We start from the raw sequence: 24,753 nt of genomic DNA on the forward strand, positions 1-24,753 counted from the left end.
GCTTCACAAATTTTCTGCAAGCCATGAGGTTGACAGGGGCTTACTGATAGAAATAATTTAGCATCTTTTCTCTATTCAGGTATTCCATCAATTTCTTCTGAGTTTCTGGTCATGGTATTGATTAAAGTGAAGGAGCTGCCTGTGGCTGCTCCACCCAGAAGATTTTTTACATGCTTTAGCATAGCTCAGTCTAATAGTATATTTAGTATTATTATTGTTAGCACTATTTGAACAAGACTTAAACTATGGTTTAATGTGTATGCTCCCCCTCCTGACAAATAGATATAGAGAAGGGAGCAGAATTTGCTGTAGAACCCATGAACACTAGATGCTCTTATGGTTTTAAGACAACTGAACAGTGCAAAGTGTTCACATAGATCATATTTAGTAAAGCTATGGTGTTGATTTACCAATAGACACAATAGACTGCACTTTGTAAAGTACAGTTGCTCCAGAGCCTAGTAAATGAGCAGAAGCTCTGCTGACTTCGAATATCCAATCATATGCAAGGAAAAAAGCTGTATTTTGTATTTTCTTTGCACACGATTGGGTAATCTTTGCAAAGTGAAGCTTTACCTCATTTACTAAGCTCTAGAGCAATTGCACTTGCAGAGTGCAACTGCACATTGCAAAGTGCACAATCTATTTGCCTTTAGTAAATCAACCCCATGTATTTATAGAAATAGTAAAGTTTATTCGTATCAAATGACTCCACTAGTTTGATAAACCAAAATATTACTGCGCACTGCTTTCCAACACTGGGGTGGATTTACTAAAGGCAAATAGGCTGTGCAAATGCCCTTTGCAAAGTGCAAAGTCTATTTACCTTTAGTAAATCAACCCCACTGTGTTCATTTGTGTATTCATTTATACCCTGACTCTGCTAAATAATTTCTTGTACTAACTAAGCCCTTACTCACTGACATAAACTACAAAATTCTAGAGATTATATTCAACAATGACCTCATTTAAGGACTGGTAAGCTGCATTAATTTACATTCATGTTTTTGAATTGAGATATTCTTTAACTACTTAACCACCAGAAGGTTTTACCACCTTTATGACCAGGGCATTTTTTGCTGTTCAGCACTGTGCTACTTTAAATTCAACACTGTACAAAAAAAAAATATTTATATCCTTTTTTCACACACATAAAGCTTTGTTTTGGTGGTATTTGATCAACACTGGGTTTTTTATTTTTTGTTATATAAGCAAAAAAATATCCAAAATTTTGAAAAAAAATACAAATATTTTCTACTTCTATTATAAAACATATCCAATAAAACCAGATTTCTTCATAAATTTAGGCCAACATGTATTCTATTACCACTTTAGTAAAACCAAACTACGTTTTTGGGGACACTATACTATTGGGGACACTAGTATAGCTCTAATCATGATCAAGATACTCATCCATACAGATGCTATACTAGCAATGGCAGTGATCAGCGACTTATAGTGTGACTGTGATAGTGTTTTGGGCAGTCTGGCGCTAACTGACAGCAGCTGGAAGGGACACTAACTGACTAACTGACACTGATGTCGCTAGTGAGACTAATACAGTGATAATACTGTACACTGACACTATGGGGTTGATTTACTAACGACAAATAGATGGTGCACTTTGCAAAGTGCAGTTGCACTCTGCAAGTGCAGTTGCTCCAGAGCTTAGTAAATAGGCAGAAGCTCTGCTGACTTCCATCATCCAATCATGTGCATGTAAAAATGCTATTGTTTTTATATTTTCCTTGCATGTGATTGGGTATTCTTTGCAAAGTGAAGCTTTACCTCATTTACTAAGCTCTGCAACTGCACTTTGCAAAGTGCACAGTCTATTTTCCTTTAGTAAATCAAACCCTATACTAATGGCACTTGCTCTGTGACAGGAGTGATAAGGAGGGTAATCAAGGGGATAACTGTGTGCATAACAAGTGTATGCAAATGTATGTGTGCTGCCTTTGTAGCTATCATTTGTCTGGAGTCTTTCCTTGCTTTCAGTTCTTAACAGTAACTGAAAGCAGGGGTTAATCCAGCCAGATCTGTGTGTGGTGTTTACTAACACACAGATCTTTGTGCTGTTAGCAACTGCTGATCAACAGGTATACAGCCAAAATGATTGCCTGTAACCTGCGGCAAACTTGTGCTGTGTCCAATGACAGCACGAGTCAGGAAGTACACTGTGACGGTGTCTGGGGCTGCCACCCGCCAGCAGTAAATGTACTGCTGGGAGTCAGCAAGAGGTTAAAGAAAAATGTTGGTTTAAATACACAGATGAAATACATATATGAGAGTTGTTTCAGCTCATTTACATACTGTAGCTCTGCCACACAGCAAAGCCTGTCTATCAGTGGATAAAACTTTCTTTGATGCAGTTCTTTCTCTGATGCAGTTTTACTTTCACTTGCAGGTCTCTTCCCCACCCCCACTCTGTGACTGCACATGGGGAAGAGAACTAGTACACAGATGAGCTCAATTGTTTCTCATTGTGCTCTCTCCTACTATCAGCATGTCCCTTGCATTACAGCACACCTGACTGAATCCTTGTGCTGATTCTCCCTCCCTCAGTCTGAGCCATGGTGCACAGTATACAGAAAGAGGCTAACTTAAAGCGGAATTCCGACAATTTTTTTTTTTTAAAGTCAGCAGCTACAAATACTGCAGCTGCTGACTTTTAAAATATGGACACTTACCTGTCCAGGGCGCCCGCGATGTCGGCACCCAAAGCTGATGTGTCCCTCGATTCTCGGGTGGAGGCGCCGCCATCTTTGGTAAGGGAATCAGGAAGTAAAGCCTTGCGGCTTCACAGCCTGGTTCCCTCCTGCGCATGTGTATGTCACTCTGCGTGATCCCACTGGTCTCTGTTGTCTTCTGGGACCTGTGTGCCTTCCAGAAGACAGCGAGGGGGGGGGGGCGGAGGAGGTGCCGGATATGGCATAGATAGCCGCGGGTACTGTGGCTATCTATGCCCGGAAGTGGTAGCAAATATCTGGATTATACAGGTATCTGCTCTCCCCTCCCCCCTGAAAGGTGCCAAATGTGACACCGGAGGGGGGAGGATTCTGAAAAGCGGAAGTTCCATTTTTGGGTGGAACTCCGCTTTAACACAATCTCAGGGACATAAACAGTATATATATATATAAAAAAAAAAACAATGCATTAATATTAACAGAGCTTCACTAATTTGTGTCATTTTTTATCTGTCTTGAGTTCAACTTTAAAATATGAGTGTGGGTTTTTAGAAAAAAAAAACATTCATACTCACCTAGGTGGATGCAACATCAGTCCAATGCTTATCTGTCCCCCACCACCTCTACACCGAGAACTTAGTGATAAAAGACTGGTTATCACTTGGTTCTCAGTCTTCAGTGGGCAAAAGCAGACCTTAGTCACCACCTTTCTGCTCTGCCCCTCCAGTGCTCACTGGATCACTAGGCTGTGGAAGGGGTGGGAGCAGCTGGCTCGGGTTCTCAGCGGCATGCTGAGAGGCTGAGCCAGCTGCTGGTCACGCATCTGAGTAACGTCAGCCGACAGTAGGCTTTAGTCTGCTGTCGGTTGAATGCGGGTCAGTGTGGTGCAGAACGAAGTGCATTCCAATGTCCCAAAAAAGCTTTAGCCCTACTTCTTTAGGGCCTCTCTCCTTTTTTTTATTTTTTTTGTAATTCTTTATTTTATTTTATAAAAATAACATCATACAAAAATAGTATACATAGCATTTTCCCAATACCCCATCCTCCCCACCTTGCACCGACCTCTAAAGGCAAATAATTCTAACTTTTATTTTCATCCAAATCTTATCCCCTATCTGATTATTGAATAATCACCTCAACATATCTCCACGTTTTTTTAAACGCTTTCCACACCTCCCATTTATCCTTTCGTTCTGTCCCTTCTCTCCGTTCCTCCAAATTATGTAGCGCACTATTTTCTCTAGTTTGTGTTTATTGCATCATGATCCCAATTCATTTCCCCATCTTGATATATGGAGTCACATCCAGTTCATCTCCAGCCGATAGTATTTTATAAATTTGCGATATATTATTTTTGAATTTTTCCCTCATGCAAAGCCGCTCCAACGGCCTGTATCTTTCTCCAAATCAAATTGGTTGTGGCAATTTCTCAACAAAATGCCTCAGCTGGATGTACCGCCATGCATCAATCGTCATTAGCTCTGTGTCTAATCGTAATTCTTGAAATGTGCTTATTCTACCACTCTTTAATATGTCTTTCAATTATGCATTTTCTTTTTTTATCCAATTTTCCCCCACTGACCTCTTCCCTGGCTCAAATAACTCATTATCCTTTAAATAAATCAGAGGGGAATTATAATCCCATTTGTTTTGTGTGTGCAACCTATCCCATATTTTCAGTGTAGTGCGTGTTAATTTGTGTGTATTCAATCCCAGTGCCCTATGTTGTGGGGGGTTCCATATTACATGACTTAAGTGTGTATTACTCATTATATTTTCAATATTAATCCACCTCTTATCATTTCTCTCTTTTGCCCATGCCACCACCCGTGAAAGTGCCACTGCATTATAATATTTTTTGAAATCCGGAGCCTCTCTTCTAATGTTATCATACACCATTGTGGCATGTGATACACATTTTAACAACTTGATACATCAAAAGATTTACCTGTCCTGCAAGCATTTCATACAGCAAGACTCCATAGGACCACCAGTCAACAGATTTTCCATAAGGCTGATATGCGATAATCTGAAAGGAATAAACATGTAGTAATAAAGAAGTGCCCCAAAATATCAAAACAACCACATACATTAATCTCTCCTCACTTTATTGTCCTTTGTTCAGTGAATATTTTCTTTTGAATCTCCAGTGAATATTTACTTGTGAGAGGCTCAACACCATTCATAACCTACTGGTTTGTGTATGTTGGGACAAAATACAAAATAAAAATGTCGGGACAAAAAAAAAAAAAAATGTAGTACATATCTGCAATACATATACATTTGCTGTTTTTTTTCACTTTAAAGACCCTGCTATTACATTTCTGCACCAGAAATGCATTTTCTTTAACTCCAGTTGTGTGCTGACAACAAACAGACAGCATTTCTTTGGTCTGAATGGTATCAGCCCTACCCATTTTCTTTTGCTAAACTACTGAATCACACTCCTTCTCACATCTACAACATGAGCACTAATTTATCTGTAGTCATAGGTGTGCGCAGCCTAATGCATTAGGGTGTGCACCCTAAGGCCTCTTTCACACTGACGATCCGTTCAGGTCTGTCAGACGCGCTGACGTCATCATTTCTATCCCACTGTGAACGGGTGAATGCAGGCCTGCCGGCTGTTATACGATACATGCTGTTTTATTCGATACTTCTATGTAAGTGTGCTACTTTTATTTATTAAATTGTTTATTCGGATTCACACTATGGAGGATGTGTCTTTCATTCCCCTGGGTTCCTCTTGCTGAGTTTTGGCTTCTATGGACGGAGAGTTACGGGTGGTCCTCCCCCTGTGCTGAGACCGATGGTGGTGTCCCCGCAGAGTGGATTTCTAACTTAAGCTTTAATAAAGCTTGCCTCTGGTAAGCGTACATCATTATAGGTGGTGGATCCTTCTCACGAGGTGTTTTGTCCATTAAGCCTTCAATCACTACTGGTGGAATCATTTATGTTAAGGACTGTTTTCAATTGAAGTCACTATCAGTCACGGATTCATCTTTTTTATCACTTTTTGAGGATTTATTTGCTTTAAAGATTTTTATATTACAGTCACAATATTCATCGATTTTTTATTAATTATTTATTTAGTCACAACGGTGTTTTGTTAATATTTGGGTTTAGAATATATTATGTTGTTTCAATCTTGACACATTATATGTGATATTTGGTTGATGGGAATCCTACTTGTTATAGATTATTTGCGATTTTATGTAATATCTCCACATTAGCGCGGTTCTGTTAATTCTTCTAAAATCAGTACTTTTTTGCTATAAAATTACTTAGAACCCCCAAACATTATATATATATATATATATTTTTTAGCAGAAATCCTAGAGAATAAAATGGAGATCGTTGCAATGTTTTATGTCACACTGTATTTTTGTGCAGCAGTCTTTCAAAAGCAATTTTTTAGGAAAAAATATGCTTCAATTAATTAAAAAAAACTAAACCATAAAGTTAGCCCAATCTTTTTTTTGTATAATGTGAAAGATGATATTACGCCGAGATCGTGATCTTTATTCTAAGCAAAAAAATTATGATTCTCATTTTATCCAGAATCGTGCAGCTCTATGGTATATTTAACAGACCAAAAGGGAACACACAAGAGAAGTTCATTTTTAGGGTTTACAAACATTTTAAGTAATCATTGTTAAAATTCAAACCACAATTCACGCTACTTTCCTGTGATGTTCCCAGGAAATAAATAGGTTAGAGCCTTGAAAATGTGCCTGTTCATTAACTGTATCTTTTCTTGGGTGTAGGATGGTAGAGAGTTAGTGTTATGCATGTTTTTAATATGGCATAAATTGCCACAATTTTCAATCTTTGATAGATTCTGCATGGTGCAGAAGATCAATTCAAGATAAGTATTTATTGTCAAAGCAGATCAGGTGCAAAGCTTTGCCAATTAGGGCACAAAGCACTGTCATAGACTTAATTGAACAAAGTGATGACTTTATCTATTCACGACTCAGTGCTCATAGTCCCACCCCACACTATAAAAGGTTCCTTCCCAAAGTAAGCTTTTGCAGTGTGTTGTTGGAGTGGAGATAGATAGAGCAGGGCTCAGTTTGCTACTAGCGAGTTAGTGTGTTCACTTATTGTGAGTGATAGAGTGTTAGAATAATGTGTCAGTATAGTGCGAGTATAGTGTAGTGTGTCAGTATAGTGTGAGTATAGTGTAGTGCAGTGGTTGTCAACCCTGTCCTCAAGTACCACCAACAGGCTATGTTTGAAAGTTTTTGTTTATCTTGCACAGGCGCTTTAAATCAGAGTAAATGACTTAGTATTTTGGACAGCTATTTTATCTAAGAGAAATTCCCAAAACATAGCCTGTTGGGGGTACGTAAGGACAGGGTTGAGAACCACTGGTGTAGTGTGTCAGTATAGTGTGCGTATAGTGTAGTGTCAGTGTAGTGTGTTAGTGTAGTGCAGGGTTTAACACAGCATTACATAACATTTACTGCTGTATACAGTGCTGTATACCATTTTTTTTGGGGGGGGGGTTGACTTTTTTTTGTCCCCTGCCTGCCCCCCTTTTTAAAATTGTCAGCCGCAGTTTTTCTGACTGCGACGCTAGTGTTCCCCCATTTTTTTTATAGTTTATACATTTCTGTCAGTGTCAGTGAAAAAAAATACACTCCCTGCCAACCACATGCCAGCTTCTAAATTCCAGCTTGTCCAAATAAAGAAATCTTGCAGGGAAAATCAATTTAAATGTTATTTTTTTTTCTTTATAAATGTCAGTTTAGCTGCAGCAGGTTCTATACATGGTACAGATGCACCACTTTACTGGCAGACTAAGGAAACCCCAGGCACTATATTTTTTCACTGTAAGCATTATTAAAATCACTGCACTTTTAAAAACAATCTTTTTTAAACATTTTTTTTTTTTGCATCGGTACATGTCCCCCAGGGCACTGCCTGGGCCCCCATACCCTTTTTATGGCCAATAACTTGCATCTACGCTTTAAAATGGGGATTTTTGATTTTTCAAGTTCGTGTCCCATAGACTTTAATAGGGTTTGCGGTTCGGCTCCGAACTTTTGTGATGTTTTTTAGCACATCAATTTCTTTTTTGTAAATACCTGGTTGATCTGTCCATTTCCATTCACTTTTTCATTGTCAGTGGCAGCGCCATCACAGCCAATCCTCTGACTGCTGCATGCATTGGCACTCTTAGTACACTGACTCTGCTTTCTGCCTTTAAGGAAACAGATGATTTCCTTATTTCTCCTCTTGAAGACACCCCATGCAATGCTTTTCATCACTTGTGGGACGGCTTCAGTTGTCGGAGTGACATTAGCTCCCTCTCCCTCCTAATGGAGTATCCTTACCCCTGCTAGCCACTCCACCTGAACACAGAAAGTCACTCACTTGTCACACGTGTCACTCAGAGAACACTGCATTTTTTCAATGAATGTAAAATGAGAGGTGGAGATCTGGTGTCACTGCTCCAGCTCTTTGCCTCACCCAATCAGAGAATGCCTTGCATTGAGTGAGAAAATGCGAAGCATTCCCTGAATGGCACCCATGCCAAGCTAACTCCTGTCTTCACAATGCAGCAGGGCAGCTGCACGGCAGAGAACTCAGAAGCTAGTGTGGAACTAAGCATCAGGAGTGCCTACTACAGTGATTTCCAGCTCAACAGGGATGCCACATGTATGACGCATACATACTTACATTGGTCCAAATGAGTTTTAAGCTTTAGATATTGAGCTTTGTAAACCACAAGCTTATTTATCAACAAAAAATAGACATATACACAAGTGAAAATTAGTCTGGAGCGTTACCTTCTGACTTGAAAGGTAAGTAAGAAACATTCAAGTGCAATATTTCAAAGTTACTTTATTAAAAAATATATATTTTTTTGTAAAATGATCATATTTTAGTCCTCAATATGATACAGTAAACATTAACAAAGTAAACATACTGTATATGTGGATAGATAGATAGATAGATAGATAGATAGATAGATAGATAGATAGATAGATAGATAGATAGATAGATAGATATAGCTATATACAGGCATACCCCACTTTTAAGTACACAAAGGGGTTTATTTACTAAAGCTGAAAAGTGCAAAATCAGGCTCACTTCTGCATAGAAACCAATGAGCTTCTAACCCCAGCTTGTTCAAATAAGCTTTGGTAATAAAACCTGGAAGCTCATTGGTTTCTATGCAGAAGTGAGTCTAATTTTGCACTTTCCAGCTTTAGTAAATAAACCCCATTGTGTACTTAAAAGCGGGGTATGCCTTTATTGTAAAGGAAATTTGTAAGTTCTGTATATAATTGTATTCTATTTTGTATGTATTGCACACTGCCCTCACTGTGCACATGGCACTAATAGTGTTTTCATTACATGTTTGCATTCTTTCGAGTCCTGATTAGAATTAGTCTGCCTATGTTACGCCCCTTGTTACCATAAACGTACAATTGTAATTTTAATGTGATACCTACGTAATCATTTGTATAAAAACCTTCAATTGCGTCATAATAAAGCAGAACAGTTATTTGGAAAGATGCGGAGTGTATCTTTTGTGTCTGTTCCCTACTGCAGTAGTTATTATCAATTTAGAACCACTAATCAATATGAGGATAGGCGTTGCCTATCTATAAATTTCCATGTTAATATCTAGCTATATCTATAGATATATATATCTACATATATATACACAGTATATATATATATATATATATATTTATGGTCGGAGCCCTATGTCCGATATGGACATAGATAACACTTAATAATAAAGATAAGACTTACCATCGGAAATAGACCTGGAAGTGTGGACTTACCATATGAAATGGACCTGAAAGTGTGCCTTGGTCTAATGGCCGGTATGCCAAAATAAGGGGGCATACCCTGGTTTTAAGAAATGATTATTCTGTAGAGAGAAATGAGATGAAATGAATGAAATGAAATGAATGCCTTGAAATGGGGATGGGAGGGTGGGTATCGCGCACAGGAAACCGACAAGCACCACAGGTGAGCGGGCTGCTTAAATACCCACCGGGCTCCTCCCATAAATTCAGGCCACCATACTGGCCTTCCTACTTATGGTCGGAGCCCTATGTCCGATATGGACATAGATAACACTTAATAATAAAGATAAGACTTACCATCGGAAATAGACCTGGAAGTGTGGACTTACCATATGAAATGGACCTGAAAGTGTGCCTTGGTCTAATGGCCGGTATGCCAAAATAAGGGGGCAAAAACATTCAGGTAGGGATATAATATATAATTGGTTTTCAGGTATTCATTGAGCCAATTTGGAGAATGCCTGTGCCATCTCTACTTGAGGATTGGGTATATACCGGGCGACGCAGGCTGATTTCCATCTGCCTAGTCTTTTGATGATGTGGTCTGGAACCCCCTGGCGGGTTGCTGCGGAGGCTGCTCCGATGCGGAAGGAGTGTCCGGAGTACTGACTGGGTTTAAGGTGAAGATTGCGGAGAAGTATCCTTATGTGTTATACAAAGTGACATGCGTTTAAGGGTTTAACTGGGAATGGTAGAAGAGGACTGGTGTCCGATTGTTCAGGCAGGAGTGAGAGGAGACGGTTAAGTACGGTGACTGGACACCAGCTGTTATTGGTTCTGTAGAGGTGAAATGTCCACTCCAGAGCCTGTTTCCTGGGTTTAAGAAACCTCGAGGTGAAGGATGAAATGGTCTTGGTGGCGAAGCAAGTGCCGTCTGCGTAATACTTGGTCTGTGGGGTGGTTATAGGTGAACCCGTAGTAAGCCAACTATATGGCTGCTTGTAGGACCGTGCTGGGCAGGAGACCGAATGGCGAAGTAGCCAGAATAGTCGACATATCCCTGAAGATGGGCCCCGTAATGGGTAAGCGCTTAGTACTAATCACTGGTTGTTGTTTCTGGATGCCCCTTAGGATGGCTCGTATAGCGTGTGATGAGAACAGTGAAGATTTTGTGGGGTCTTCCAGGGTCACGAAATGTTGTATGCCGGCTAGGTATAGCCGAATGGTATTGTAAGATAAGGTCAGCTGAGTGTGGCAGTATGAAATGCAGGCCAATACCTGTTTGACATCTATTGGTCCTTTACGGCAGGATGTGAGAAATTTATTGAACGCCTTTCAAGCTGTCTGGTAGGCTTTGAGTGTGTTATGAGAGAGTGAGTGATTGATGAGCTGCGTTGCTCCTTGTAAATGTTAAACTAGTCCAGGGTCAGTTGTGACCAGGCAGGGATAGGGGCCGACACTGGATCGGCTCCGGGAACCTGTTTGGAAAGGAGGTGTAGTTAGAACGTGACAGTGCGTCAGCAGCTAATTGTGTCTGCCTGGAATAAATGCACAGTGTATGTTAAACTGATGCTGTAAGAACAGTTGTACCAATCTGCGCAGGAAGGACATGACTGCTGGGGAATTGGACCTGCCTTTGTTGATGTCTGCCGTGGCCTGATTGTCGGTGGTGAAGATTACGGTTTGCCCTGTCCAATGGTGACCCCAGAGTTGTGCAGCTGCCACCATGGGGTAGAGTTCGAGGAGGGAAGATGTTTTGAATAAGCCGGGTATCAACAGTATCTGTTGAGGCCAGGGTCCTGAAAACCAATGAAGGCCAAAAATTGCAGCGAAACCTGTGGTGGCTGCAGCGTCTGTCACCACCTGGGGTGACAGGGCTGAAACCATGGGTATAATTAGGGATATGCCATTCCGGGAGGACGGAATTCGTCCCACATAGATAGGTCCGCTATTGCTGCGGAGTCTAGATTTAAGATCTGACCGGGGTCTTGTGTTTCTGGCAGGAATCTCAGCAGGCGTGACACGAAGGTGCGGCCTTGTGGAATAATTCGTATGGCGAAATTCAGCATTGCCAGGAGAGATTGCAACTGCTTCTTGGTACACCCCTTGGTGTGGGTGAATTTGTGAAGGACCGCCTTAATGCGGGTTAGTTTGTCGAGGGGGAGACTGGCTTGCATAGCGCAGGTGTCTAAGTTGGCCCCCGAGAAAGGTGATGTTATGTGCTGGCCTTCTACTTTGTGCTTGGTGATGGGAAGATTGGGTTTTCCGAATATCGCTCTGAGTTTGTCGAGGTCTCCTGGGGGCTTGCTGGGAGGTTCCATTAGTAGGAAGTCGTCCAGGTAATGGATGACTTTTGTCACTGAGCCTTGTGTAACAGTATCCAAGCAAGAGACTGAGCGAATGTGTCGAAGAGCCAAGGGCTGCTCTTCGAACCGAACGTCAGTTTTGTGGCCAAATAATATGCCTCCTTCCACTTGATGCCATGCCAGCACCAAAGGGATGGATGGATAGGCAGGAGCTTAAAGGCATCCAAGATGTCGGTTTTGGAAAGCCAGGCACCTGTACCTGCTTTGATGACTGCTTGTATCGGCATGTCTACGGAGGAATATTTTAGGGAGAATTCTTCGGAGGGAATCAGGGAATTGAGACTGGGGATGTGGGAAGAATGAGGCGCAGACAGGCGGTACCCCAAACGTAATTTATTTGTGAATTTGCCCTTGACGAGCCCCAAATAGGGCTGACTCTCCAAGTGCTGAAAGGGGGCTGAGTGAAAGGCCTATAACGTACTCTCGGTCTAGTTCTGTTTGTAAGAGCCGATCTATGGTTTGTTCGTCGATGGCTGCTGAACGAATATTCCCACATTCGTACGTACTGTGAGGTAGTGAAATGAGGCCTGTGTGAAAGCCGACAGAGGGGCCGTGAAGTCTTCGCTGCCGGCCTGTGACATGATTTGATCTGATGAGAATATCCTGTTTTTGAGCTCGTATATTTTTTTTTTTTTTTTTTTTTGTGAGAACGAAATGATTCGAAATGTTTGCCTTGATGTTTGAAATGACTGAACTGCATGACAAAGGTCCGGCCTGGCCGTGTCGTGACTGATGCGACCGTGAACCGGGCCCTGGAGCATGCACTGAAACGAGGCAACAGAAGAAACATTGGTGCACACCGGGACGGATCGGTGCTTGTTTGATGCATCTGGATTCGAATCGGAGCGCAGCATGAAATGAAATGAGAGAAATGTTTACCTTGACCGAGGCTTGAATTGGTTGTGCCGTGTTTTGCGACTGGCAACCGACCGAGCTCTGGTATAGGTATGGATTTTTTTTTTTTTTTTTTTTTTTTTGAGGAAAATGAAAAGGTGACAATTCGTGAAGGGATTGCTAAGTAACTTGAAGCAATGATTTGTATGATGCTTGCAATCTTGTGACAATGAAATGATTCGAAATGTTTGCTTTGATTGTGAAATGAATGAACTGCATGACAGAGGTGCGGCCTGGACGTGTCACGATTTGTTCGACCGTGAACCGGGCTCTGGAGCATGTATTGAAATGGGGCAACTGAAAATATTGGTGCTCCTGGGACGAATCGGTGCTTGTTTGATGCATCTGGATTCGAATAGGAGTGCAGTATTAAATGACATGAGAGAAATTATCGTTTTGACCGCGGCTCGAATTGGTTGTGCCGTGTTAGCGACTGGCAACTAAGCGAGCTCTGGTATAGGTATGAAATGCGATCGGAACCAGTGATGCATGCCGTGACGAATCGGTGCACCTCAGATGCGACTGGTTTCGAAACGGTGATGCGTTGTGGGAGTGAAATGGTAGAAATTGCATGACAGAGATGTGGATCAATCCCCCGATGTCTGCGATTAGCTATGATCTGGACTCTGGAGCATGTGTCAGAAATGTGGCCAATCCTGGGCACGCCGAGACGAATCGGTGCATTTTCATGCGACTGATTTCATGTCGGAATGTGACACGTGGAAATGAAATGATAACCATGACAGAGGTACAAATGACTGATAACGTAACTCTGGAGCATGTATAGAAATGAGGCCAATCCTGGGGCACGCCGAGACGAATCGGTGCATTTCATGCGACTGAATTCATGTCGGAACGTGATACGTGGAAATGAAATGATAACCATGACAGAGGTACGAATGACTGATAAAACGTAACTCTGGAGCATGTATAGAAATGAGGCCAGTCCTGGGGCACGCCGAGACGAATCGGTGCATTTCATGCGACTGAATTCATGTCGGAACGTGATACATGGAAATGAAATGATAACCATGACAGAGGTACGAATGACTGATAAAACGTAACTCTGGAGCATGTATAGAAATGAGGCCAATCCTGGGGCACGCCGAGACGAATCGGTGCATTTTTCATGCGACTGAATTCATGTCGGGACGTGATACATGGAAATGAAATGATAACCATGACAGAGGTACGAATGACTGATAAAACGTAACTCTGGAGCATGTATAGAAATGAGGCCAATCCTGGGGCACGCCGAGATGAATCGGTGCATTTCATGCGACTGAATTCATGTCGGAACGTGATACATGGAAATGAAATGATAACCATGACAGAGGTACGAATGACTGATAAAAACGTAACTCTGGAGCATGTATAGAAATGAGGCCAATCCTGGGGCACGCCGAGATGAATCAGTGCATTTCATGCGACTGAATTCATGTCGGAACGTGATAGATGGAAATGAAATGATAACCATGACAGAGGTACGAATGACTGATAAAACGTAACTCTGGAGCATGTATAGAAATGAGGCCAATCCTGGGGCACGCCGAGATGAATCGGTGCATTTTTCATGCGACTGAATTCATGTCGGGACGTGATACATGGAAATGAAATGATAACCATGACAGAGGTACAATTGACTGACAATAACGTAACTCTGGAGCATGTATAGAAATGAGGCCGTAATAACTGGGGCACACCGGAACGAATCGGCGCATCTTTGGTGCGACTGGATTCGAATCGGAGCGCGGTAGGTGACTGAAATGAGAAATGATTTGAAAATGTCAGAAATGAGTTCAGAAATGTTTTCAGAAATGAGAAATGATTTGAAATGTCCGAAATGAGTTTAGAAATGTCTCAGAAATGAGAAATGATTGGTATCGAACTAACTTGATTTGATCTTTTACAAAATTGCGACTGGCTATGGCTGTCTACTGATACCGACATGCTAGAAATGAAGCGACGTCAGCGTCGCTGTGCTATCGAATTTGTAACATATCGAAAGTACGAGCGATATACATTGCAGTTTGTGAAATGCGGGTGAAACGAAATTTGAACTCACGGTTTAGTGACATGATATGAAAAACGAAAAGTCCGACGGGACCCTACCTGCGACAGCCAAGCCAGACGCGTGGTACGAACGATACGGATCGGTAAACACTGACACTCTCGAGCACGAAATAGCAAATGCGGGAACTTCGCGAGACAACGATTTACGGACGTTTGGTATTCGGATAGTCGGCCTAGTGACGTAACGTATCGCGCACAGGAAACCGACAAGCACCACAGGTGAGCGGGCTGCTTAAATACCCACCGGGCTCCTCCCATAAATTCAGGCCACCATACTGGCCTTCCTACATATATATATATATATATATATATATATATATATATATATACCATTATACCATTTAAAATCACAGCAAATACTTAGATTTAGTTATTATTAATTATTATTTTAATTTAAATTATTGTTTAAATTACGAAGGTCCTCGTGTTACAGGTTAATGAGAGTATTGTGGAGAAAAGGTGCACTACCTCTGGAGCGATGTAGTCTGGAGTTCCACAGAAGGTGCGAGTAGTAGATCCGCTAAAAATGTTCTCTTTACACATTCCAAAGTCAGTGATTTTAATGTGTCCCTCAGCATCCAGCATAACATTGTCCAGCTTCAGGTCCCTGTGTACAGAAAGGCAGTATCAGCAAGACGAGAACAGAGGACTAGTATACTATAACTATTCTGTACTAACAGAACACAGAAGAGCAGTGTGTCATGGATCTGTAAAAAAACACATAGCAACTAGGGATGAGCTCGATGTTCGGCTTGAACATAAGTTCATCTCGAACATCAGGTGTTCGCTTGTTCGACGAACAGCGAACATTTTGGGGCATTCGTGGAAAATTTGAGTGCCGCTGAACGCCCCATAATGCACTGTGAGATTGCAGGGCATTGCTGTATGATGATTGGCCAAAGCATGAACCTGACCTGCATGCTTTGGCCAATCACAGCGCGCTCTGTGGAGAGAGCCATAATTGGCCAAAGGCAGGGTACTTTGCGTTCAGTTTAGCCTATATCTACAGTGCATTCTGTGGTGTACTGTTTCTAATACACTTCAGGTGGTGTACACAGTATCTAATACAGTGTGTACAGTTTCTACTACATTTCTGGTGGTGTACACAGTATACAATACAGTGCAGCCGTTGTACAGTTTCTAATACAGTGCAGGCAGTGTACACAGCATCTAATACAGTGTGTACATTTTCTAATACACTCCTGGTGGCACCCCGTGGTGTACTGTTTCTACTGCATTCAGTGTAGCCTGTATATACAGTGCATTCAGTGGTGTATACTTTCTAATACACTTCAGGCGGTGTACACAGTATCTAATACAGTGTGTACAGTTTCTACTACACTTCTGGTGGTATACACAGTATACAATACAGTGCAGCCATTGTACAGTTTCTAATACAGTGCAGGCAGTGTACACAGCATCTAATACAGTGTGTACAGTTTCTAATACACTTCTAGTGGTGTACACAGTATACAATACAGTGCAGCCCTTGTACAGTTTCTAATACAGTGCAGGTGGTGTACACAGTAGGGATGGGCTGTCTGTTCGGGTGAACATGAGTTCGATTCGAACACTGGCTGTTCGCCCGATCGCCAAATAACGAAGAATTTGGGGTGTTCGCGGCAAATTCGAAAGCCGCGGAACACCCTTTAAAAGTCTATAGGAGAAATCAAAAGTGCTAATTTTAAAGGTTAATATGCAAGCCATTGTCATAAAAAGTGTTTGGGGACTTCGGTCCTGCCCCAGGGAACATGTATCAATGCAAAAAAAAGTTTTAAAAACGTCCGTTTTCTCGGAAGCAGTGATTTTAATAATGCTTAAAGTGAAACAATAAATGTGAAATATTCCTTTAAATTTCGTACCTGGGGGGTGTCTATAGTATGCCTGTAAAGTGGCACATGTTTCCCGTGTTTACAACAGCAAAATGACATTTGTAAAGGAAAAGAAAGTAATTTAAAAGTACTAGCGTTAGTTCCGGCAGCTATAGTGAATTGACAGGTCTCTGCAATACTCATAAAAGTCATTGAGAAAAACAGTGCATTACCAGGCCCTTTGGGTCTGGTATGAATATTAAGGAGAACCCCAAACCAAAAATTAAAAAAAAAATGCGTGGGGTCCCCCCAAATTCCATACCAGGCCCTTCAGGTATGGTATGGATATTAAGGGGAACCCCGTGCCAAAATAAAAAAAAAATGGCGTGGGGGTTCCCCTCAAAATCCACACCAGACCTGATTTTAAGGGGAACCCCGTGCCAAAATTTTTTTTAAAAATGGCGTTGAGTCCCCCTAAAAATCCATACCAGACCCTTATCCGAGCACGCAACCTGGCAGGCCACTGGAAAAGAGGGGGGGGGACGAGAGAGCGCCCCCCTTCCTGAACCGTGCCAGGCCAAATGCCCTCAACATGGGGAGGATATCCCCATGTTGATGGGGACAAGGTCCTCATCCCCACAACCCTTGCCTGGTGGTTGTGGGGGTCTGCGAGCGGGGGGGCTTATCGGAATCTGGAAGCCCCCTTTAACAAGGGGACCCCCAGATCCCACCCCCCCTGTGTGAAATGGTAATGGGGTACAAATGTACCCCTACCATTTCACAAAAAAGTGTCAAAAATGTTAAAAAAGACAAGAGACGTTTTTTGACAATTCCTTTATTAATGTTTTCTTCTTTCCCCGCTTCTTCTTCCATCTTCTTCTGGTCTTCATTCAGTTTTCTTCCTCCATCTTGTTCTTCCCCCCGCTTCTTCCTCTTCTTCCTCCCATCCTATGTTTCTTCCTTTGGTCTTCTCGTCCGCATCTTCCTCCAGCTTCTTCCTCCCCGCTTCGTTCTTTGGACAATCTGCATCCATGGGAGGTTCCAGTTGTGACACTTCTGTTCTTCTGACAGTTCTTATATAACTGAGGGTGGGAACACCCGGTGACCCCGCCCCCCTCTGATGCACGGGGACTTCACAGGGACTTCCTTATGGCTTTTCCCATGATGTCAGAGGGGGGTGGGGTCACTCGGTTATGTAACTCAGTTATATAAGAACTGTCAGAAGAACAGAAGCGTCACACAGTGGGAACCTCCCATGGATGCGGATCGTCCGAAGAATGAAGCGTAACCGGGTGACCCCTCTGACACCAAGGGGAAAACTATAGGGAAGTCCCTGTGAAGTCCCTGTGCGTCAGAGGGGGGCGGAGTCACCAGGTGGCCCCGCGCTCAGTTATATAAGAACTGTCAGAAGAACAGAAGCGTCACACAGCGGGAACCTCCCATGGATGTGGATCGTCCGAAGAACGAAGCGGGAAGAAGAAACCGGAGGAAGATGCGGACGAGAAGGCCGAAGTAAGAAGCAGAGAATCGGAGGAAGAAGAGGAAGAAGTGGGGGAAGAACAAGATGGAGGAAGAAAACCGAATGAAGACCAGAAGATGGAAGAAGAAGCGGGGAAAAAGAACATTAATAAAGGAATTGTCAAAAACCGTCTCTTGTCTTTTTTTAACATTTTTGACACTTTTTCTGTGAAATGGTAGAGGTACATTTGTACCCCATTATCATTTCACACAAGGGGGCTGGGATCTGGGGGTCCCCTTGTTAAAGGGGGCTTCCAGATTCTGATAAGCCCCCTGCCCGCATACCCCCACAACCACCGGGCAAGGGTTGTGGGGATGAGGCCCTTGTCCCCATCAACATGTTGAGGGCATGTGGCCTGGTATGGTTCAGGAGGGGGGCGCTCTCTCCTCCCCCCCTGTTTTCCTGCGGCCTGCCAGGTTGCGTGCTCGGATAAGGGTCTGGTATGGATTTTGAGGGGGACCCCCACGCCATTTAAAAAAAAAAAATTGGCGTGGGTTTCCCCTTAATATCCATACCAGACCTGAAGGGCCTGGTATGGAATTTGGGGGGACCCCCACACATTTTTTTTTTTAATTTTTGTTCGGCGTTCCCCTTAATATTCATACCAGACCCAAAGGACCCGGTAATGCACTGGGGGGGAACCCCAGGCCATTTTTTTCAATTACTTTTATGAGTATTGCAGAGACCCGACAATTCATTATAGCTGCCGGCGCTACCGCTAGTACTTTTAAATGACTTTTTATTCCTTTAGAAATGTCATTTTGCTCTCGGACAGTTGTAAACACAGGAAACATGCGCCACTTTACAGGCACACTATAGACACACCCCAGGTACGAAATTTAAAGGAATATTTCACTTTTATTGTTTCACTTTAAGCATTATTAAAATCACTGCTCCCGAAAAAACGGCCATTTTTAAAACTTTTTTTTGCATTGATACATGTCCCCTGGGGCAGGACCCAGGTCCCCAAACCCTTTTTATGATAATAACTTGCATATTAACCCTTTAAATTAGCACTTTTGATTTTTCACATTCGTGTCCCATAGACTTTAACGGTGTTCGCGCATTCGAACAAATTTTTTGCCTGTTCGCATGTTCTGCTGCGAACTGAACAGGGGGATGTTCGGCCCATCCCTAGTACATAGTATCTAATACAATTTGTACAGTTTCTGCTATACTTCTGCTGGTGTACACAGTATACAATACAGTGCAGCCGTTGTACAGTTGCTAATACAGTGCAGGCGGTGTACACAGTATCTAATACAGTGTGTACAGTTTCTACTACACTTCTGGTGGTGTACACAGTATATATTACAGTGCAGCCATTGTAAAGTGGCTAATATAGTGCAGGAGGTGTACACAGTATCTAATACAGTGTGTACAGTTTCTACTACACTTCTGTTGGTGTACACAGTATACAATACAGTGCAGCCGTTGTACAGTTGCTAATACAGTACAGGCGGTGTACACAGTATCTAATACGGTGTGTACAGTTTCTACTACACTTCTGGTGGTGTACACAGTATACATTACAGTGCAGCCATTGTAAAGTGGCTAATACAGTGCATGAGGTGTACACAGTATCTAATACAGTGTGTACAGTTTCTACTACACTTCTGGTGGTGTGCACAGTATACAATACAGTGCAGCTGTTGTACACTTTCTAATACACTTCAGGCGGTGTTCACAGTATCTAATACAGTGCAGTGTGGTGTTGCAAAACAAAAAATACATTATGTCCGGAAGGCCACCAAGGAGAGGCAGACGCTCACAGGCCACTAAAAGAGGGCAAGCAGCCTCTGTGTCTACAGTCAACAGTGGTGGTTGTGGACATGGTGCATCCTCTGCAGGTGGGTGGGGGGGGCACGCTTGTCCTTTTTTGCTGCTGCTGGCCGTGTTATTAGCCACAACATGCAGAAGAGTTGGTAAAGTGGATAATGAAGCCAACCTCATCCTCCTCATGCTCTGTCACCCAGGCTCAGAGTAGTTTGCCTTCCAACGCAGCTGCCAAAGCAGCCTATTCCACCGGCTCCTTGTCCACAGTCACTCCTTCTGTAGACCCACCATCATGCACAGAGGAATCCCCAGAATTATTCCACCACAGTGTCGGTTATATGCTGCTGGAGGATGCACAGTGATTTGAAGGCTCCGATGGTTCGCAGGTTAAGGAAGGGAGTAATGTGAGCCTAGAGAAAGGGGGTAGCACTGAAGAACAAAAAACTGGCAGTCATGTTCCCCCAGCATACTGCCAAGTTTGCTCCAGTGACGGGGAGGGAGGGGATGATGAGGTCACTGACTGTACTTGGGTGCCTGAGAGAAGAGAGGAGGAAAATGAGGAGGGGGAGGAGGCACAACTCCAATGAGGCAGGATGTCCTCTAGGGGGCAGCTTAAGGGCAGCCACCCTATTGCATCACACCACAGAGCTCCGCAGGTGCAGGGCGCTGCTGACTCCCCACTGAATTTTAAAAGTTCCTTGGTGTGGACCTTTTTCGACACATGTGCAGAAGATCACACCATTGCTGTTTGCAACCTATGTCTGAAGCGGATCAAGCGTGGGCAGAACTGCAGCCGCTTGGGCAGACATACAACAACCTGCCATGCAGTCCTTTGGCAACAGCACTTGAAAGACCCACATCAAACAAAAAGGCGGACTTCTCCTTGCTCCTCATCTGGGATCTCCAACCCTACTATACCTTCAGTCCTCTCAAAAACCTGCACTGAGAGGAATGAAGGCGTAGCAATAGGTGTCCCAAGTACTTGCAGCCAATCTGCTAGCAGTACACCACCAATTGATTTTAGCAGGCAAATTTCCCTACCCCAGTTGCTGAACCATAAAAAGAAATGCGGTCCCAGCTATCCACATGCTCAGCGTCTAAATGCTAGCTTGGCCAAATTGCTAGCACTGCAACTGATGCCTTTTCAGCTGGTAGACTCTGCCCCCTTTTGTGAATTTTTTAAATGTGCTGTACCTCAGTGGCAAGTTCCAAAATGCCATTTCTTTTCATGGAATGCCATTCCGGCTCTCTACCGGCATGTGGAAGGCAATGTTTTGACTTTGTTGGACAGGGTGGTCAGCAGTAAGGTGCATATTACCGCTATCTCATAGTCCAGCAGGCATGGGCAGGGATGTTACCTTTCCTTCACGGCGCACTGGGTAACTCTGCTGGCAGCTTGGTTCCACCACTATGCTTCCAAAATGCTAGTGGTGATTCTGCCACAGCTCTCTCCTCCACCCCCTCCTCTTCTTCTTCCTCTATGGCCTCTTCTGCAGATTTGTCCTCTAAACCAGTAAGCGTTCAAGGGGCTACGCAAGCAGTGAGGCTAAAAGATGCCATGCAATGCTTGAGTTGCCTAGGGGACAGGAGCCACACTGGGGCAAAGATTCTGTCAGCTCTGCAGGGGCAGGCTCAGTGGTGGTTGATGCCATGCCAGCTTCAGCCAGGAATGGTTGTATGCGACAATGGCACCAACCTTCTCTCCGCCCTCCGACAGGGACACTTGACCCATGTTCCATGTTTGGCACACGTCCTGAATTTGGTGGTGCAGCGGTTCTTGACCAGGTACCCAGGCTTACAAGATCTCCTGAGGCAGGCCAGAAAAGTCTGTGGTCATTTCCGCCAGTCATACAATGCCAGTGCTCGGATGGCTGACATTCAAAGGAAATGCAACCTGCCCACCACCTGCCTCATTTGTGACATGCCCACCAGGTGGAACTCAATGTTGGCAATGCTGCAGTGGCTGCACACACAGCAGAGGGCCATAAATGAGTACCTGTGCGAGTATGGCACCAGGACAGGGTCAGAGGAGCTTGGCTTCTTTATGCCACACCAGTGGCTACTGATCAAGGATGCATGCACTGTCCTGTCACCGTTTGAGGAGGCCACAAGGATAGTGATCAGTAACAATGCATGCATTAGTGACACTGTCCCTCTAGTCTTCCTGCTGGAGCACACGCTTCGTGGAATCATGGACAGGGAACTTGAGGCAGAACAGCGGGAGGAAAAGGAGGACTTCCTGTTCTCTCAAGGCCCCTTTATCCAGATAGCATTCCTATGGGCCCGCTAAACACACAGGAAGAAGAGGAGGAGGATTGTGTCAGCATGGATGTAGAGGATAACACTCAGCAGCAGTCTTCAAGGGATGGTTTTCAATCCCCAGAAACCAAAGGAGTTGTATGTGGCTGGGAGGAGGTAATAATAATAATCCTAATATAATATGATCCTTAGTGACCCAGAGCACTCAGAATCGAATGTCTCTGCAAACTTACGCTGCATTGCCTCCCTGATTCTGCAAAGCCTACGAAAGGACCCTAGGATTCATGGCATCAAGGAGAGGGATCATTACTGGCTGGCAACCCTTCTTGATCCACGTTACAAGGGTAAGGTTGCAGAACTCTTCACAGAGGAAGTAGAGGATTAAACATCTTCAGGAGGCCTTGAAGAAAGGTTTGTGCAATGCATTTCCAGACCCTGGGAGGTTACCATTTCCTGGTGCTGGACAACATGTTGCTGAGGCTTCGTTCAGTCAGAGGAAGAGCGGTGGAGAAGGTGGCCGGCTGACCGATGCCTTTAAACAATTTTTCAGTCCTCAGCACCAAGGTCTTATCAGTTCAAGCAACCATCACCAGTGTCTGCATTATATGGTGCAGGAATATCTAGGGCAAGAGCAGACTTGGAGACCTTTCCAACAGAGCATCCACTGGGTTACTGGGTCTTGAGGATGGACCACTGGCCAGAACTTTCTCAATATGCAATTGAGCTACTGGCCTGTCCTGCATCCAGTGTGCTTTCTAAACGCACATTCAGTGCTGCTGGAGGGTTTGTAACGTATCAAAGAGTGCAACTGTCCACAGACTCCATTGATAGGCTCACATTCATAAAAATGAATCAGTCTTGGATCAGCAGCTATCAAGCACCCGATGCTGATGAAACTGATTGAATTTGCTATGAATCTGGGATCCCTTGAAGACTGCCTATGCTGACTATCTTATTCCTCCTCAATCTTTATGATGCTAGCTTTCAACAATATTTTTGGTTTAGGGCACCACCACCCAAGGCCCAATTTTTCTGTCCCTGTTTAACAGGGGCATGTAATTACAAATTTTGATCTAATATTTCACAGCAGGACCCGTTCCTGCGCCCAACAAGAGTATCTGTGAGGGGTTACAGTGTTGTGACAAAACCTCCACCACCCAAGGCCCAATTTTTCTGCCCCTGTTTAACATGTAATTAAACTTTTTGATACAATATTTCAATGCAGGGCCCGTTCCTGTGCCCAAAGAGCGTAACTGTGAGGGCTTACAGTGTTGAACACCTAAGGACCAGTTTTTCTGCAGAGTATATAGGGCAGGCTGTATAGTATATATACTGCTGTTCACAGTATATAGTGCCTGGGGGCCCCCCACGCCATTTAAAAAAAAAAATGGTTTTCAGGGTTCCCCTTAATATCCATACTAGACCTGAAGGGCCTGGTATGGATTTTGGGGGGACATCCATGCCATTTTTTTGGGTGTTTTTGGTATTTTTATCTATATTGCCAGGAGACACCCATAGTGGGAGGTTCTTTCCGCGCCACAGACGGACCCATGGTGACGCCCAGGGGGCTTGCTGTGGCAACGATACACTATAAATTAGTTTATAGAGATTGGCCCACCCATCTACTGAGGAATGCCCTTGATTGGCTGATACACGTCTAGAAGGGAGGAGCCGATAGTGGGACGTTTAGCCAGGCACTGTGAGTGTGTACACGGTGGCGCTACTTTGGAGGTTTTATATGTGATTTTAAATGTTTTATCTTGTAAGTGCATCCTTTTTTTGGGGGGCTTTTGAATAAATTTGTATACGGAGAACACTATGGTCTCTGTTGGTAGGTGATTTGTTTCCGTGGATGCGGTTGTGCTGAGTTGCCATTAGAAAGGAACAAGCAGATCATGAAGGATTCTTCTAAACATAAGTTTTAACTCATCTGGGAGATGAGCGTGCATTTGTACTGATGGTGGTGTGCACTCCTTTTGAGGACGAATAATCACTGTGGTGGAAGTGTGTGGAAACACTGATCATAAGAAGAGTTTTTGTTTTTTTGTGGACTATTTATCACAGATGTGTAGGATGTATTAAAATTAGTTATTTTGTAATTTTATTTAAGTCATTTCAAATATACAGCACTACATTAATTTGTTATAACTATTGCTGGGATCCGACAATACATTACAGCTGTGAGCAGTTTGAAATGACATTTTTTCCTTTAGAAATGTAATTTTGCTGTGGCACTGTTATAAACATGGGAGAGATGCGCTACTTTACAGGCATACTAAGGACACCCCCAGGTAAGATATTTTTTTATTGTTTATTGTTTCACTTTAAGCATTATTAAAATCACGGCTCCCGAAAAAACAGCAGTTTTAAAACTTTTTTGCATTGATATATATCCCCTGGGGCAGGACCTGGGTCCCCAAACACTTTTTATGGCAATAACTTGCAAATAAGCCTTTAAAATTAGCACTTTTGATTTTTCACGTTCGCGTCCCATAAACTTTAACGATGTTCATGTTTTCGCACCAATTTTTTGCCTGTTCGCATGTTCTGCTGCGAACCGAACCAGAGGGTGTTCGGCTCATGCCTAATAGCAAC

The 24,753-nt window shown here is 43.3% G+C and overlaps 1 protein-coding gene across 7 annotated transcripts in view; it reads right to left on the reverse strand.

Moving 5' to 3' along the window:
- PRKCG (protein kinase C gamma) overlaps positions 1–24,753 on the reverse strand; it is an 805,390-nt gene that overhangs the window by 30,679 nt on the left and 749,958 nt on the right. For all 7 annotated transcript variants that reach the window (XM_073602743.1, XM_073602742.1, XM_073602744.1 and 4 more), the window contains 2 exons: positions 15,262–15,400; positions 4,636–4,716 (listed from right to left, as the gene is read on the reverse strand). In XM_073602743.1, coding sequence (XP_073458844.1) covers positions 4,636–4,716; positions 15,262–15,400 — 220 coding nt within the window. The remainder of the gene's footprint in view (positions 1–4,635; positions 4,717–15,261; positions 15,401–24,753) is intronic.

The sequence above is a fragment of the Aquarana catesbeiana genome, linkage group LG10 (assembly GCF_042186555.1).
Source record: "Aquarana catesbeiana isolate 2022-GZ linkage group LG10, ASM4218655v1, whole genome shotgun sequence".
Lineage (NCBI taxonomy): Eukaryota > Metazoa > Chordata > Amphibia > Anura > Ranidae > Aquarana > Aquarana catesbeiana.